The sequence below is a fragment of the Humulus lupulus genome, chromosome 4, assembly GCF_963169125.1.
Source record: "Humulus lupulus chromosome 4, drHumLupu1.1, whole genome shotgun sequence".
In the NCBI taxonomy this organism is placed as follows: domain Eukaryota; kingdom Viridiplantae; phylum Streptophyta; class Magnoliopsida; order Rosales; family Cannabaceae; genus Humulus; species Humulus lupulus.
The window spans coordinates 244,263,253-244,279,631 of NC_084796.1; the positions used below are offsets into that span (position 1 = coordinate 244,263,253).

General features: G+C 42.8%; 1 protein-coding gene and 1 non-coding gene across 2 annotated transcripts; one reads left to right on the forward strand and one right to left on the reverse strand.

Moving 5' to 3' along the window:
- The first annotated feature begins 11,162 nt into the window (after positions 1-11,162).
- LOC133833107 (zeatin O-glucosyltransferase-like) lies at positions 11,163-14,866 on the forward strand. Its single transcript, XM_062263365.1, has 4 exons — positions 11,163-11,340; positions 11,425-11,761; positions 11,845-11,929; positions 14,696-14,866. Exons 1-4 carry the CDS (start codon positions 11,163-11,165, stop codon positions 14,864-14,866), a joined length of 771 nt encoding a protein of 256 aa, XP_062119349.1.
- Positions 13,760-13,867, reverse strand: LOC133833528 (small nucleolar RNA R71). Its single transcript, XR_009892904.1, has one exon. It is a non-coding gene; the product is annotated as a small nucleolar RNA R71 (small nucleolar RNA).
- Positions 14,867-16,379: the final 1,513 nt, after the last annotated feature.

A 16,379-nucleotide genomic window follows, 5' to 3' on the forward strand; every position in this document is an offset into this window, starting at 1 on the left:
CCCTTCGCGACCTGAAAGCATGTGCAACTACTTTGTACGGCTTTTTAGGAGAAGGAACTGCCTGTATGGGATCCATTGAGCTCCCCGTGACCTTGGGAGACTATCCAGTCTCGGTGACCAAGATAATGGAGTTTGTGGTAGTAGACTTATCATCTGCCTACAATGTGCTGCTCGGGAGACCCGCCCTGGTCGGGCTGGGGGCAGTTTCATCAGTAAGGCATCTGGCCCTTAAGTTCCCGACCCCTAGCGGAGTCGGGACATTAAAAGGAGACCAATTGGCAGGGAGGGAATGCTATAGCATCTCCTTGAGGGGAAAGAAACAAACGAACGCTCAAGCACTTGTTATCATACAAAACAAAGATGGAACGGTTTTAGAAATTGACGAGGAGATTGATCCGAGGATTGAGGAGAAAGTTGACCTCGAACCCTTAGAAGAGCTCGAAGAAATTCAACTAGAGGAAACTGATCCCTCGAAGAAGGTGAAGGTCGGAAAACACCTCCAAGACGAGGCAAAATAGCAATTAATCTGTTTTTTTGAAGAAAAACCAGGATGTCTTCGCGTGGTCGCACTCAGACATGGTGGGAATAAGCCCGAATGTAGCAAGCCACGCACTAAACATAGACAAAAGCTTTCCTCCAAAGCAACAAAAGCGAAGACAGCTGGACGAAGACAGAAAGAAGGCGTTAAAAGAGGAGGTTGACAGGCTAAAGGCAAACTGATTCATTAGGGATGCCTTTTACCCTGACTGGGTAGCCAATCCGGTGGTTGTCCCAAAGCCCAATGGGACGTGGAGAACCTGTATTGACTACTCAGATCTCAACAAAGCCTGCCCAAAAGACTGTTGTCTGTTACCACGGATTGACCAGCTCGTAGATGCCACGGCGGGGCATGGCCTGATGTCGTTCATGGATGCTTATTCTGGATATAACCAGATTCCCATGCATGCCCCCAACCAAGAACATACGAGCTTCATCACGGATAAAGGGCTATACTACTATAATGCATGCCATTCGGGCTCAAGAATGCTGGAGCCACATACCAGCGGCTCGTAAACATGATGTTTTTAGAACAAATAGGGAACAATATGGAGGTTTATGTTGATGACATGCTTGTAAAGTCTCAACTCAACAAGAACCATGTTGATGACCTCGAAGAGTGCTTCGGCGTGCTCAGGAAGTATAACATGAAGCTAAATCCTCAGAAGTGCACTTTTGGGGTATCTTCAGGAAAATTCCTGGGCTTTATTGTGAACTCTCGTGGAATCGAGGCTAACCCCGACAAGATCAAGGTCCTGATTGACATGCCCTCACCTCGAAGGCACAAAGATGTCCAAAGTCTGACTGGCAGGATGGCGGCCCTAAGCAGATTCATCTCGAAGTCTATTGATCGTGGTCTTCCATTTTTCAACTTACTGAGAGGAGGTAAGAAGTTTGAATGGACAGAGGAATGCGAGCTGGCCTTTTAGGAGCTCAAAAAGCACCTAGCGGAACCACCCATCCTGTCAAAACCCTAAACAGGAGAAGTATTGTACCTATACCTTTCAACCACCGAACACGCGATAAGCGCAGTGCTCGTTCGAGAAGAAGAGAGGGTGCAAAGACCCGTTTACTACATCAGTAAAAGATTACTAGGGGCAGAGTCAAGATACCCATGGATGGAGAAACTCGCGCTCAGTCTAATTCATTCATCCCGTAAGCTCCGCCCCTACTTTCAGGCACATCCCATCCATGTGCTGATTGATCAACCACTTAGGCAAGTCCTGTCTAAACCAGAAGCTTCAGGTCGGCTTCTTAAATGGGCTGTTGAGCTCGGTCAGTTCGAGATCACCTACCACCCGAGAACGACCATTAAGGCACAGGCATTGACGGACTTTATAGTGGAATGTACGGGTATAGCCGATGACGAGGTAATAACCACAGCCCACGAGTTGTGGAAACTTTACGTCGACGGCTCGTCAAATGAAAATGGAGCAGGGGCAGGGATCATTTTGGTTACCCCCGCAGGAAGCAGATTTCATTATGCCCTAAGTTTTGGCTTCAAAGCGTCGAATAATGAGGCCGAATACGAGGCTTTACTCGCGGGACTTCGTATAGCTAAGGAGCTCAAAGCTAAAGCCATACATTGCTACAGTGACTCCCAGCTAGTGGTTAATCAAATCTTGGGAGAATACCAGGCTCGCGGCACGAGAATGGCAGCTTATTTGGAGAAGGCAAAATCTGCGTTAGAGTGTTTCGAATTCTATACAATCAAGCAGGTTCCCCGCGAGCAGAACTCGAATGCAGATGCCTTAGCTCGACTCGCCACGTCCGCCGAAAGTGAAGAGCTGAATGTTGTACCCATAGAACACCTATTAGCACCTAGCATTAACGAGCCAGAAGAGGAAGACGTGTGTATGATCGAAACAGAGCCGACCTGGATGACGCCAATAGTTGATTATCTCGAAAACGGAGTTCTTCCAAAAGATCGGAACCAAGCTCGAAAGTTGATGTATCAGCTTCCCCGTTACACAATTTTGGATGGAAGGCTGTACCGAAGGGGATATTCCATGCCATTACTCAGGTGCGTAACCCCTCCCGAAGCTAAGAAAATCATTGAAGAAATTCATGAAGGGTTCTGCGGAGATCACATCGGGGGGCATAGCCTGTCCAAAAAGATCATACGCCAGGGATATTTCTGGCCAACCATTAAAACAGATTCTTTCGAGTATGTGAAAAAATGCGACAAATGCCAGAGATTCGCCACGATACCCCGAGCCCCACCATCCGAGCTGACCATGTTGACATCCCCATGGCCTTTCGCGGTGTGGGGCATCGACCTCATAGGCTCTCTCCCGACTGGAAAAGGCGGAGTGAAATATGCTGTGGTCGCCGTGGATAATAACTTCAAAGAATCTGACAATAATAACTTCAAAGAAGATCCTTGATTTCGTAGTAAAGAGCATCGTGTTCCGATACGGAGTGTCGAGGAAGATCGTATCCGACAACGGAACCCAGTTCGATTGTGACTTGTTCACCAACTTTTGTGAAAAGAACGGTATAATAAAGAGTTTTTCATCAGTAGCTCACCCTCAAGCGAATGGCCAGGTCGAAGCTGTGAACAAAACTCTCAAGAGTTCTCTAAAGAAAAAGTTGGAGGAAGCGAAGGGACGGTGGCCCGAAGAATTTCCCCAAGTCCTTTGGGGATACAGGACCACGGCTCGAACCTCAACAGGACATACCCCATTCTCTCTAGCATACGGCTGCGAGGCAATGTTGCCCATAGAAGTCGAAATCCCAACGATCCGAACTCAGATTTACGACCAAAGTTCAAACCATACTCAGCTCGAGGAAACCTTAGACTTGATTGAAGAAAGAAGAGAAGAGGCTCAGCTGAGAAATGCTACCTACCAGCAACGAACTACCAGATATTTCAACAAGAGGGTTCGAGATCGAAAGTTCGGAATGGGAGATCTGGTGTTGAGACGCATATTCTTGGCAACCCGAGATCCAGCAGCTGGAGTGCTCGGGCCGAACTGGGAAGGACCGTACCAGATAGAATCAGTCATCCGACCTGGTGTGTACAAACTTGCGAGATTAGATGGGAGCATGGTATCGCGAGCATGGAATGGCGAACACCTTAGACATTACTATCAGTAGTGTAGGAAAAGTGTTGCCTGTAACCATGAATTTCTATTTGTATAAGCTCGTCTGTTTTTGAATTTCATCAAATAAAAGATCCATTTCGTTCAAATATGTTATTTCTTTTTATTTTTGCAATCTCTCTTAATTTAATAACCTATGGTCACACTCATATGATATTAAGGGGGCATCATTGGTACATATACCATCAGCTTAAAAAATAAAATAACATATACAAAAACTATCAAAAATACATTAAGTATTTGGATATAACCAAATACGCGAGCTTAGATAGTTCGGACACAACCGAATTATCAAAAATACATAAAGTATTTGGATATAACCAAATACGCGAGCTTAGATAGTTCGGACACAACCGAATTATCAAAAATACATTAAGTATTTGGATATAACCAAATACGCGAGCTTAGATAGTTCGGACACAACCGAATTATCAAAAATACATTAAGTATTTGGATATAACCAAATATGCGAGCTTAGATAGTTAGGACACAACCGAATTATCAAAAATACATAAAGTATTTGGATATAACCAAACACGCGAGCTTAGATAGTTCGGACACAACCGAATTATCAAAAATACATAAAGTATTTGGATATAACCAAATACGCGAGCTTAGATAGTTCGGACACAACCGAATTATCAAAAACACATAAATTATTTGGATATAACCAAATACGCGAGCTTAGATAGTTCGGACATAACCGAATTATCAAAAACCGAAAATGTTTGGAGTTAACCAGATGTGCAAACTTAACAGGTTTGGAACAAACCAACCAAAAAACTAATCGATGATAAGTAGGAACCTAAACCTATTTCGAGATAAGTCGAGATCGAGGCTGGAATATCTTAAAGAAAAATAGTTTCGAACTCTTAACCTTGGAGCAAAGACTGAGGATGAGGAAAAGTGACTAAGCAGAAAAGATATAACCAAATCATTCACATTACATACCATACAAGTACTTTTGGGTTCATGGTTAAAGTAATATCCGACTTTGAAAAATAACGAGGTCGGAAGCGGATAATTTGAACAAATTGTGCGTGAATGCATTGAGCTTCGAGCATAAATCCACAATATGTTTGTATGAATAAATAAACATAAATGATTCATCCATAAAAAATGTGCAAAATATTTTGAGCCAAGAAGTGTAAAGCATATATGAGTAATATTTAAAGAAATTGTATCAGCCCCATGGGCATAAATCAAAATAATTACAAAAATAAGGGGACGCAGCCCCAATAGATGGTTTCCCCGAAATCAGACTTAAGGAAGAGGAGTCTCCTTGGCCTTCTCGGCATCAGCAGCACCGGATTCCTCAGGACGAAGAGCATGGCTGTCATCCTGGGCTCCCTCCGAAACGGCATCCCGAGCAGCCTTTTCCTTCTCGAGCTGAGCATCCTCTTCCTTCTCGAGCCGAGCATTCCACCTGTCAAGGAGTGTCGCCTCGTGAGGACCTAAGAAGCTGGTGTCTAGATCTTCATTGTAGGCCCACATTCGGTACATGGCTGATTCAACCGCTTGATCCTTCTTCTCTTTGTACTCAGCAAGGAGACGAGCTTTTTCATCCTCCATAATGTCAAAGGTGGAAGCCTTTTCCTCTTCGAGCTTCTTGTTGGTCTCCTGGAGCTGGGTGATCTCCTTCTTATGCTCCTCGAGCTCAGTTTTCAGCTTCCTGAGCTCGGTGGCCATGTCCTCACGTTCCTTGGCTCCTGCCTCAAGCTTCGCATTCGCTGCCTTCAGATCATCGCTCGCTTTGAGGTGGAGATTCTTCGCCTCTTGAGCATGAGACTTGCTCGAATGAATCTCGTTGTTCAACTTATAATTGAGCTGGGCGGTAAAGGCAAGAGACTGAAAAAGAGAAAAGTCATCATTAACACCAAGACTGTGTGATTATAAATAAAAAGGACTATAGAAGGATACTCACCGCGGCAGCGAGCTCGATACTTTTCTCATAGAGGACAGTGCAGTCTTGGGTATCGTTCAAGCATTGCCATTGGGGAGCTTCGAGACTGCCAAAGCTCTGGCCGATCCGGGACATAACATCCGAGACCAGCGTAGATCCATGGGACCCAGCAGCATTGTCGACCACATATGCATCCATGTGGGTGGAAATTGATAGCTTATGAGCTCGAGAAGCAGAAGGCCTTCTAGAAGGCGGACCAAGGATGGCTGAACCACCACGGGAGGTTGGGACTCAACCATAACGGAGGGACCGACCAGCGAAGTCGGCGCCATTGCAGAGGCGACGACCTGCGAGGACGGCGCCGTTGTGGAAGCGTCGGCCTGGGAAGTCGCCGTAGCGATGGAGCTCGAAACCGGCAGAGCAAGGGGAGGGGTTTTCTTGGACCTCTTGGAGCCCTTGCCCGACTGGTCAGTCTTAAACGACCCCGCTCTGGGACGCTTTCTCCTCTTGGCGCCAGCACTTTCAATGAGGTTGTCGAGGTCGAAGTCCATCTTGCCTGCACAAGTCACAACACAGAGTGAGTCAGTAAAAGAGAAGCATACAAGTTGTTTCAATATCACAGACATATAAAGTGATGATAGAAGAAACCTAACTGGAACTCTCCCCCGAGCTCGAGCTTGGGGACCATGAAATTCCCCCATCTTCAGAGGAGGCGGGGGGAGTGCCTTCCCTATATGTGGGTGATAACCTCGAAAGGTCCCTATAATCGTTGGTCCCGTACTGAACAGCTATCCCGTTCCACACCTCGTCCATGGTATACATGGTGTCGTATTTCCTGAGCCCACTATCAAACCTATGGACACAGTCATCTACCCAACTCCATATGTAGAAGTGGTATCTATCCTGTGGGCATGAGACTAACCTATTGGGCTTATGTTTTAGTAAGGTGGGGGACCACATTCTCGAGGTAGGGAGGGCTTTACCTTCATCCGAATCTGAGCTCAAGGCTTCATCATTAGCCTCATTCCCTGATAGCGGACTCCTTGGGTGAATTGTAAGTGGCGGCCTCGTTTCTCTCCTCGGAGGAAAGGCGCCTGTGGGCAGGGGCACCTCCTCAAAGTGTTCATATTTTTTATTGGACCAGTCAAAGGTGGACTGTCCCTCCCCCAAAAGTCCGCACTTTCGGAGCCTGTCCTCATGTAAAAGGTACAGGAGAGACCTCCTTCCATGGGGGTGTTGAAGCAAGGTCTCTCTGTGCCCCTTCATTGTATCGTCAGCAGTGGGACGCTGAAAATTGGCTGAAGGGCAAGACACATTTCAGCTAAGTGTGGATTTAAGAGTTAAAGTTTCGAGCACAGAAATAAAGATAAAGAGAACACTTACGAATCTGCCTGAACGAGTAGTGTCGAGACGGGGACAGACCGTCTATCCAGAAGAAGGCCCTTTTGAAATCAGGCGGATAATTGGGAAGATCTTCAAAGACCTTCTTCTCCTTGGGATAGCTCGAGAGATAATAAAAGCCATTCCCTCCCCGAGCTCGGGAGGGGTTACTTTTCAGACAAAAGAGATATAAAATCTCTTGAGGCGAAGGTCCTTTCCACCCCATCTCGTGGTATAAGGACCTTAGGGCAGACAACACCCTGTAAGAATTGGTGTTGAGTTGGAACGGAGCCAACCCAACGAAATCAGTGAAGTCTTTGAAAAAAGACTTCAAGGGCAACAGTGCTCCCACCCTCATGTGTTCCTGGCTCCATGCCGCGTATTTCACATTGGCGTCGCGGCCCCCAGGGGCGAAGCAGGTTCGTTCATGGTCGACCGGAGCTCGACACTTTAAAGAGCCTGATAAGCTGAGGCCATGGAAAGCCACGATTTCAGTTATCTGACTGGTTGTGGTAACCGAGATCCAATAGTGCTCGGCTTCAAACATTTCTCGCCTCGGCTGCGAGGAAGAAGGTTCCCCCATTAGTGAAAATTGGAGCTCTTTCGGATGGTATGCGACAGTGACCCTCAGTGCAGGGTCGAGGGGAATCAGCCTAGGTCCTGAATTGGATTCCGGATAGAGGGCCTCCCGAAGAACTCTCCTCTTCCCCTCTATGACCTCGTCTATCTGGCGGCGGTAATGAGCTCGAATATCCTCCTGCTCGCGCACAAGCTCGTACTCCCTTATCCGACGTTGATTCCGGGCGAACAGCGATTCTGGGCTCGGGGTTTTTGGCTCGTAAGGGATTGCCAGCAACGACCCCCACCGTCTTTCCAGATTCTGTGACATCTAGCGAGAAAGAAAAAATGGTGAGGGCCATGCATGCAAGAGTTGCGAGCTCGAAGTTACGAGCTCGGGGTTTAGGAACAAAACAAGCTACATATTAAGGCCCTTATTAAAGAGTCAGGACGTGCGTTCCACGAGAAAGGAAGGAGAGTGGATAATTTTTTTTTTTAAATCCTGAAAATCAAGGAAAAAAAAAGTGGCGGTTAACCAGAAAAGGCAGCCTTGGGTTTCGTGCATTTGTCAAGGCCAGTGTTTTTTACCCGAAATCTTAGCGAACAAGAAATGTCTCTTAAAATTTCAAAACCCAGAAAACGGGAATCTTGTTCAAACATCAAAACTGGGTATGAACCAGTGATGTAAATTCTGTGTTGAGAACCTAAAAAAGCACAAGAGCCTAACGGATAAAATCTCCTATCGTATTATGCTAAGGATGTAAACTAGTATATACACAGACACAGCATGAACAGAAACTAACAAAATGGAAAACGAAGATTGCACACTTACACAATAATGGAGATTGTAGAGAGATCGTCGACTGAAGGAGAGGTTGCAAATAAGAACTCACGGACTCGAACAAACCAGGGTTTCTTTGTTTCTTCGGCTGAGAAAACATGCACAGAATATAAACTTTATAGGAAGGTCTTTGGTTTCGCTTTTTCTTCTTTTCTTGCTTCTGGTGAACGAAAATAAAAAAGAAGATGAAGAGTGGGGTCTTGTATATATAGATGGAAAAAGGGGAATTAATCCGGGACATTGAACGAAATCCTTGTAAAATCCAACGGATGGGGATCAATGACAAGATGGCGCCGAAAAGGTGGCAGACGGATGATCGTGGGTATGTTTCCAAGGTACTCAAGTATCAAAAATGAGCAATACCTGGCTGACACGTGTCCATTTTCAAAAAGCGTATGACGGTATGGTTCCCGAGGAAAGTAGTTCAAAAGTTTCCTTCTCTTAGGATTCGAACAAATACTTTTGAGGGGGCAAGAAGTTGTACCCAGTTTTCGAGCCATGTTAAATGTGACCTCGAAAGCTGGATTCTCAGCGAATGAACTCGTACAGCTTGAAGCATGCTCCAGGATTAAATATTGAGCCTGCAAAACTGAGACGACCTCGATTATGGTGACCTCGAGATATTCACGATCTCGGAAGGGAACCTCCGAGATCGATCTATCCTCAGGGATGACCTCGGATTAGTGGTTCCGAGCCTGACGCGCATACGATCTCGAAAGACATATGACCTTGGGAGATGTCGTTAGCTCGGAAGATGACGAGAAACCTGGGAAGTTAAGACCTTGGAGATATACGATAAAAACCTTGAATATCTATAAGTGTTGTCCATACGAGATGTAATTTCCATTTATTACTGTAAATCCCCTAGAATCGCGGGATATTATTTGGTCAGTTATACGTCCCCTGGTCTTCAGGGGACGTTTCCTTTTATATCTGATTATAGGCATTTAAAGCCATTTATTTTATTTATACAAAAAGAGTAACTACCCAAAACATGTGGGATAGTATTCTGCAGCCTTCTCTATAAATAGAGAGGTCATGCACCATTGTAATGGACCGAAACTCTGGATCTTGAGAGAAAACTCTGAAGAATTCATGCTTAAGAATTTTCAGAGATAATCTTGAATTTAATAACAGAGACTCGTGGACTAGGCAGATTTAACTGCTGAACCACGTAAAAATCGTGTGTTTGTATTGTCATATTTTAATCGGCCATTATCAGTTATTATTTACGTGCTCTCCTTTCACTGTTGACGAAAAACGGCGTCAACACTTTTCTTGTCTTAAATATCTTTATTTTGTATCTTTTATTTTATTTTCTTGACACAAAATCTATCAATCATTGGAGTTAGCTTAGAATAAATTTAATTTTGGTTTAAAATAGTTTTATTTTTATTTTAGTCAATTCTCTTGGGCTGGACATCCTTGCTTACACGAACATTATTCTATACACAAGATTCGTGCACTTGCAATCTACATTTTAGAACATACCCAATTTTGGGTCCAACAATTTTTGTCTATTTTGTAGTCGATGATGGCCTTGGCATACAAAATAAAAGTCACCAATTCCACTTTGTGAGCAATCAAGTTCTTATGATATACAAACATATATGTGACAGTGTGAGTGTATATAGCAGATAGGAATTAAGAAGCTCAAATATAACAAATAGAAATGTATAATGACCAATAAGCAAGAGAACATCCCCATTTTATATTTCATATTCTTAAATCCAACGTGAATCAATGCAACATAGCCTCGTGTGTTAAACACAAACAACTACACAAGCGTTAGATGCCTTTGAGAATAGTTTAAACTTGAACACTAAACATTGCAGACCTTCTGCCAGTTGGTATCAATAGGAGGCTGCCTTTGAGAATCCATAGTCCCTCAAATGAATCTGCACTTTTAAGTATCAAATACATTTAATTAGACACAAAACATTATTCAGAATGACAAGATGACATGAACAATTAATAAAGCTACATATCAATAAAGCTACACTGGAAAAATTTAGGCTGTAACGAGCATCATTTGAAAAAATAATAATAATTCAACGAGCCTAAACTGTCATACGCTCTGTTAAAAATTGAATTAAATAAAACAATGTCTAAGCGAGCCATTAGCTAACTATACGATTAGTTGTAACACTTTGATTTGTGTTTCTGTGGTCTGCTCTTCCTAGTTTTCTCTAGTTGTTAGTGCATGGTTCCTGCCAGCCTCTAGTTTCTTGCTTCCCAGTTGATGTAGGCTGTTTGTTTAAATAGCAGAGATTACTTAGTCTAAGTTTCTCTCATGTCTTTTTCTTTTTGTTGAATCTTTGCTCTGCCACTGTTATTAGGAAATTATATTAATTATTGTAAGTTGTACCCACAGAAAATTTCAATATGATGATATAAAGAATTTTAAGGAAAGAAGTAAAAGAAAAAAAAACTCCTTTCCTAACCAACTGTTTTAATGGCAACTACTGATCACCACCTCAAAGATTCATCATCAGTTGTGGTAGTGATGGTTCCATTATTAGCTCAAAGCCACCTCAACCACCTCCTTCAACTCTCCCATGTCATTTCCTCATACAACATCCCTGTCCACTACGTTAGCTCTACTCTCCACAATTCTCAAGTCAAGTTTCGATCCATAAACCCTCTTAGAGAATTAACAAAAATCCATTTTCATAACTTCCCATTAATCTGAACTACACCATTCCCACCCAACCTCTGCTCCGGAATAAAGTTATCCGAAACCATCAAGCTCCTCCGCGAGCCAGTCGCTGCACTTCTCCGATCACTCTCTTCAAACGTGAAATGACTTGTCGTTGTTCATGATGTTCTGATGACTTCAATGGTTCAAGATTTTGTTTCTCTACCAAACGCAGAAGCCTATGCTGTCAATTGTGGCTCTGTTTTCTCAATGTTCACCTATGCGTTCGCTGCCATAGGTCAATACGACATCATCCCAATAAAGAATATTCCCTCTGTGGAATCTTGTTACACTCATCAGTTCTATGAATTTATAAAACGTGAGTTTAAATAGATGAAAAGTTAGGTTGGTCAGCTTCACAACTCTTGTAAGGCTATTGAAGGCTCTTTTCTTGAACATGTAGCAAACTACGTACTCAAAGGAGAGAAGAAGATCTGGGTAGTGGGGCCCTTGCACCAAACGACAGTCTTTAAGGAGGCCAGGGATGATGACAAGTGCTTATTGGAGTGGCTAGACAAACAAGAGCCCAACAGTGTATTGTATATATCTTTTGGAACAACTACTACTTTTTCTGAGGAAAAGATCAAAGAGATTGCTCTTGGTTTGGAGCAGGGTGGGGTAAAGTTTATGTGGGTGTTGAGAGATGAAGATAGATTAGATAGTTTCAGCAATGGATACGAGGGTGAGCTATCTAAACTTCCAAGTGGGTTTGAGGAAAGTGATAAACGAGTTTTAGGCTCGTTTATTGTCTAAGTTTTTAGGCTATTTTTCATTTGTTAGGATTATTTTATTTCGGAATTATGCTCGTTTGTTCTTGTTTCAGGGTGATTAATGCTAAAGTGATACAAATAGTGAAAATGAGTGAAAGTGGAACAAAATTGGGACGGATTTGTGGACTTTTGGGTTCTGTAAGTAGCGCTACAGTGCTACTAAGGGAGCGCCGTAGCGCTAGGAAGGATATCTGAAGAGTTGATGTTCTTGACTTTAGCGCTACAACACCACAACAACAGCACTACAGTGCTTGCATGCAGTTTTTCAGGAGTTCGGTTCTGGAAGTAGCGCTACAGCGCTACGATAAGGGCGCTACAACAATGGTGCCCAGATTTCTCTTCAAGGGTTCCTGACTTTAGCGCTACAACGCTACTGTGTTGGTGACGCGATTTTCACATATCTGATCACTTTTTTATGGGCAATTTGGTCCTTTCACTCGGAACTTTGTAGGGATATTTTAGAAACATAATGTTGCGACTGGAAGGGGGCTGAGGAGAGTGAGACGACGACTGAGAGTGGAGAATACCATTGGAGGATTCATTCTTGTGTTTTTCATCATCTATCTTTAATTTTTCATGCTTGTAATTGAATTCTATGATTGCTAGAATGAATATTATGGGCTAATTTCTCCTTTAGGGCTATTATGTGAATCTTTTGGAAACCTTTTTTATGGATTAATGCAGAATTCATGTTCTTCTTCATCTCTTTCAATTCCTTACAATCTGTGTTACTTGTGCAATTATTGATTGATCACCTCTAATTGTTGTTTCATGAATCAAATTGAAATCTGAAAAGTGAAATTTGATATGCTTTGATTGTTTGGATGCAATTTCAATTTAGAACGAAAGTATCTAAGTTGTTTGCTTATTTTTTTCTGAGTTGCGTGTTTAATGCCTTCTTCATGATTCAACTTTGCCATAGAAATATAGGAAGTTGTCATTTAGATTGAATTTGTAAATCTTAACCCGATTATGAATTATTTTTGCAACTTGTTCTTGAATAGGGAGAAGGGGATATAATTCTTGCATTAGGAAGTAAAAGGGTGGAAGATAGAGGATCATAATTGTCCTAATTTCATTCTCTCTGTTATTTTGTTAAAATTTTCATTGTGCTTCGTTAGTATTCTTCTTTGTTTGAAATCTCTAAAATTGTTTGATCAAATAGAATTAAGAAATTTGATTGATTGGTAATTGATAAATCAGTCCTTGAGGACGATACTTGGTTTTTACCATATTATTACAAATTGCGATTGTGTGCACTTGCATAGCTTAAAAATTCGCAACAAGTTTTTGGCGCCGTTGCGGGGACTGAAAATAATTATCAATATCAGTCTGATTAATTTTTATTCTAATTTCTCTTGTTTCTAATCTGTTTAGTTGCTTAATTTTTCTATCTCAGGTGAACTGTGTTATATGCGTAGCAGAAGAGGAGCAGACAATCTTGTTCCTTTGAATCCTGAGATTGAAAAGTCTTGCAAGCAAAATAGAAAGAACAAGAGGGAAGCCCAGAAATCTATGAAGATGGCACAGAATGATGGAGATGGCAGGAATGTTTTAATTCCTGGGATTGCACAAGGGGGTCAGGCTCAGAACAATGCTGAGAGGAGCCTGAGAGACTATGTACTACCCACTCTGACGGGAGTACAAAACAGTATACGCCCACCAGCTGTAGAGGCTAACAACTTTGAGATCAAGCCAGCTATTCTACAAATGGTGCAATCCTCTGTTAAATTTAATGGGTTGCCTTCTGAAGATCCTCACACCCATTTGTCTAATTTTCTGGAGCTGTGTGGAACTTTCAGATACAATGGGGTGAGTGATGACGCAATTAAACTTAGGCTTTTCCCATTTTCTCTGAGGGATAGAGCTAAAAGTTGGCTAAACTCTTTGCAACCGAACTCTATATTTACCTGGCAAGATTTGGTTCAGAAGTTTTTATCAAAATTCTTCCCTCCTTCCAAAGCTGCCAAATTGAGGGGGAGAAATCAATAATTTTTGCCAGAATGATGGAGAATCATTGTATGAAGTTTGGGAGCGGTTCAAGGAACTTTTAAGAAGATGTCCTCATCATGGCATTGAACATTGGATGTTAGTACAGAATTTTTATAATGGTTTATGTCCTACTACCAGAACCATTATTGATGCTGCAGCGGGCGGTACTTTATGAGCAAGAATGCAACTGGTGCTTATGAGCTGCTGGAGGACATGGCCACAAATAATCATCAGTGGTCTGAGGAAAGATCATCAGGGGTCAGAAAGGTAGCTGGGGTGCATGAGCTGGATGCAATCACTGCTCTAACAGCACAAGTAGCCTCATTGACAAAACAGTTACAATAGAGCACTATATCTGCTAATGTGGTTCAAATGGCAGTTAGGTGTGAAATTTGTGGTGGTTCTCACTCTATCGATCAGTGCCCTATCAGTATGAATAATAACACTCCGATGGATCACGCTCAGGTTCAAGCGGTGGGAAACTTTCAAGGGCCATTCAATAATCCATTCTCCAATACTTACAATCCTGGGTGGCGAAATCATCCAAATTTTTCTTGGAAGAATAATTAGGGCCAGCAACCTCAGTTTCAGGGCCAATTTCAGAATAATATGCCTCAGCTACCAATGCATCAAGCCTCTTCATCACAACAGCCTAGGCCTCAATAATCAATGAATCAAGCTCCACCTGAAAGGCCTAATGAACTGCAAGCTGCATTACTGACCCTCACCAACACTCAAACTCAGTTTATGACAGAGACTAGATCTTCTATCAGAAACCTGGAAACACAAGTTGGGCAGTTGGCTAATATGCTTAATAACAGACCGTAGGGAAATTTGCCTAGTAATACTGAAGTCAACCCTAAGGAGCAAGTTCAGGCAATTACTCTGAGGAGTGGGAAGCAAATTGAGCAGCCTAGATCTCCACAGGCAGTGATTCAGAATAAAGAGATGGGTGAACAGTCTGATCCAGAAAAGGTTACTGAAGACCACCAGCTTTCAGAAAAGAGTCCGCCAGTTGTTAATGAGCAGCCAGTTCGAGTTCCATACCCTCAGAGGCTTAGAAAGACTACACTGGATAAATAGTTTTCTAAGTTTTTAGAGGTGTTTAAAAAGCTGCATATAAATATTCCTTTCGCTAAGGCCTTGGAGCAGATGCCCAGCTATGTGAAATTCATGAAGGAGATTTTGTCCAAGAAAAGGAAGATGGAAGACTATGAGACTGTAGCACTCACTGAAGAGTGCAGTGCGATATTACAAAGGAAGTTACCCCAAAAGCTGAGAGATCCGGGGAGCTTCACCATACCTTGCACCATTGGCAAATTTGAATGCAAACACGCTTTATGTGATCTGGGGGCGAGTATTAGTCTGATGCCCTTATCTGTGTTTAGAAGACTTGGTTTGGGGGAGGCAAAATCAACAACTGTCACTCTACAACTAGCAGACCGATCGGTGACACATCCACGGGGTATTATTGAAGATGTTCTTGTGAAGGTGGATAAGTTTATATTTTCAGCTGACTTTAACGTTCTGGACATGGAGAAGGATAAAGATGTACCTATTATTCTTGGTAGACCATTTCTAGCCACAGGTCAAGCTCTTATTGATGTTCAAAAGGGAGAGCTTAAGCTTAGAGTTCAATTCAAGGAGATGAGGTGGTCCTTAATGTCTTCAAGGCCATGAAGTATCCGGTGGCTAGTGACAGTTGCTATAGTGTGGATGTGATAGAGAAGGCAGTCTTGAAGAGAAGGATGAATAGTGATGCCTTAGAGGCAGTATTATTGGGTGATGAGGTCGACGATGATGATGCTAAGATAAGAGATTGTGTAAACTGGATAAATTCCTTCCTACCATACTGGAAGAAGTTTCAAGAATTAGCAGACGTGCCTGATAAACCGCTAACATCCATTCAGCAGCCACCGCAGCTAGAATTGAAGGTTCTCCTAGATCATTTGCGATATGCATATTTGGGAGAGAATGAAACTTTACCTATCATTGTGTCAGCTGACCTGTCAAAGATAGAATTGGAGAAACTGTTGAGGGTTTTAAGGGAGCATAAATTGGCCATTGGGTGGACCTTGGCGGATATTCGAGGAATAAGCCCATCAACAGTAATGCATAAAATCTTATTGGAGGAGAATAGCAAGCCATCCATAGAGCCCCAGAGAAGACTCAATCCAGCCATGAAGGAAGTCGTACTTGAGCAGATTCTTAAATGGTTGGACGTTGGGGTGATCTACCCAATTTCTGATAGCGCATGGGTGAGCCCTGTGCAAGTGGTACCTAAAAAGGGTGGTATGACAGTAGTGAAAATGAGAACAATGAACTCATTCCAACAAGAACTGTAACGGGGTGGCAGATTTGTATAGATTACCGCAAGCTTAACAAGGCAACAAGGAAGGATCACTTCCCTTTTCCTTTCCTTGATCAGATGCTTGACAGATTGGCAGGCCATAGCTACTACTGTTTCTTGGATGGGTATTCAGGATATCATCAGATCGCTATTGCACCAGAGGATCAAGAGAAAACAACATTTACATGTCCCTATGGCACATTTTCTTTCAGGAGAATGTCGTTTGGACTATGTAATGCCCCTGCA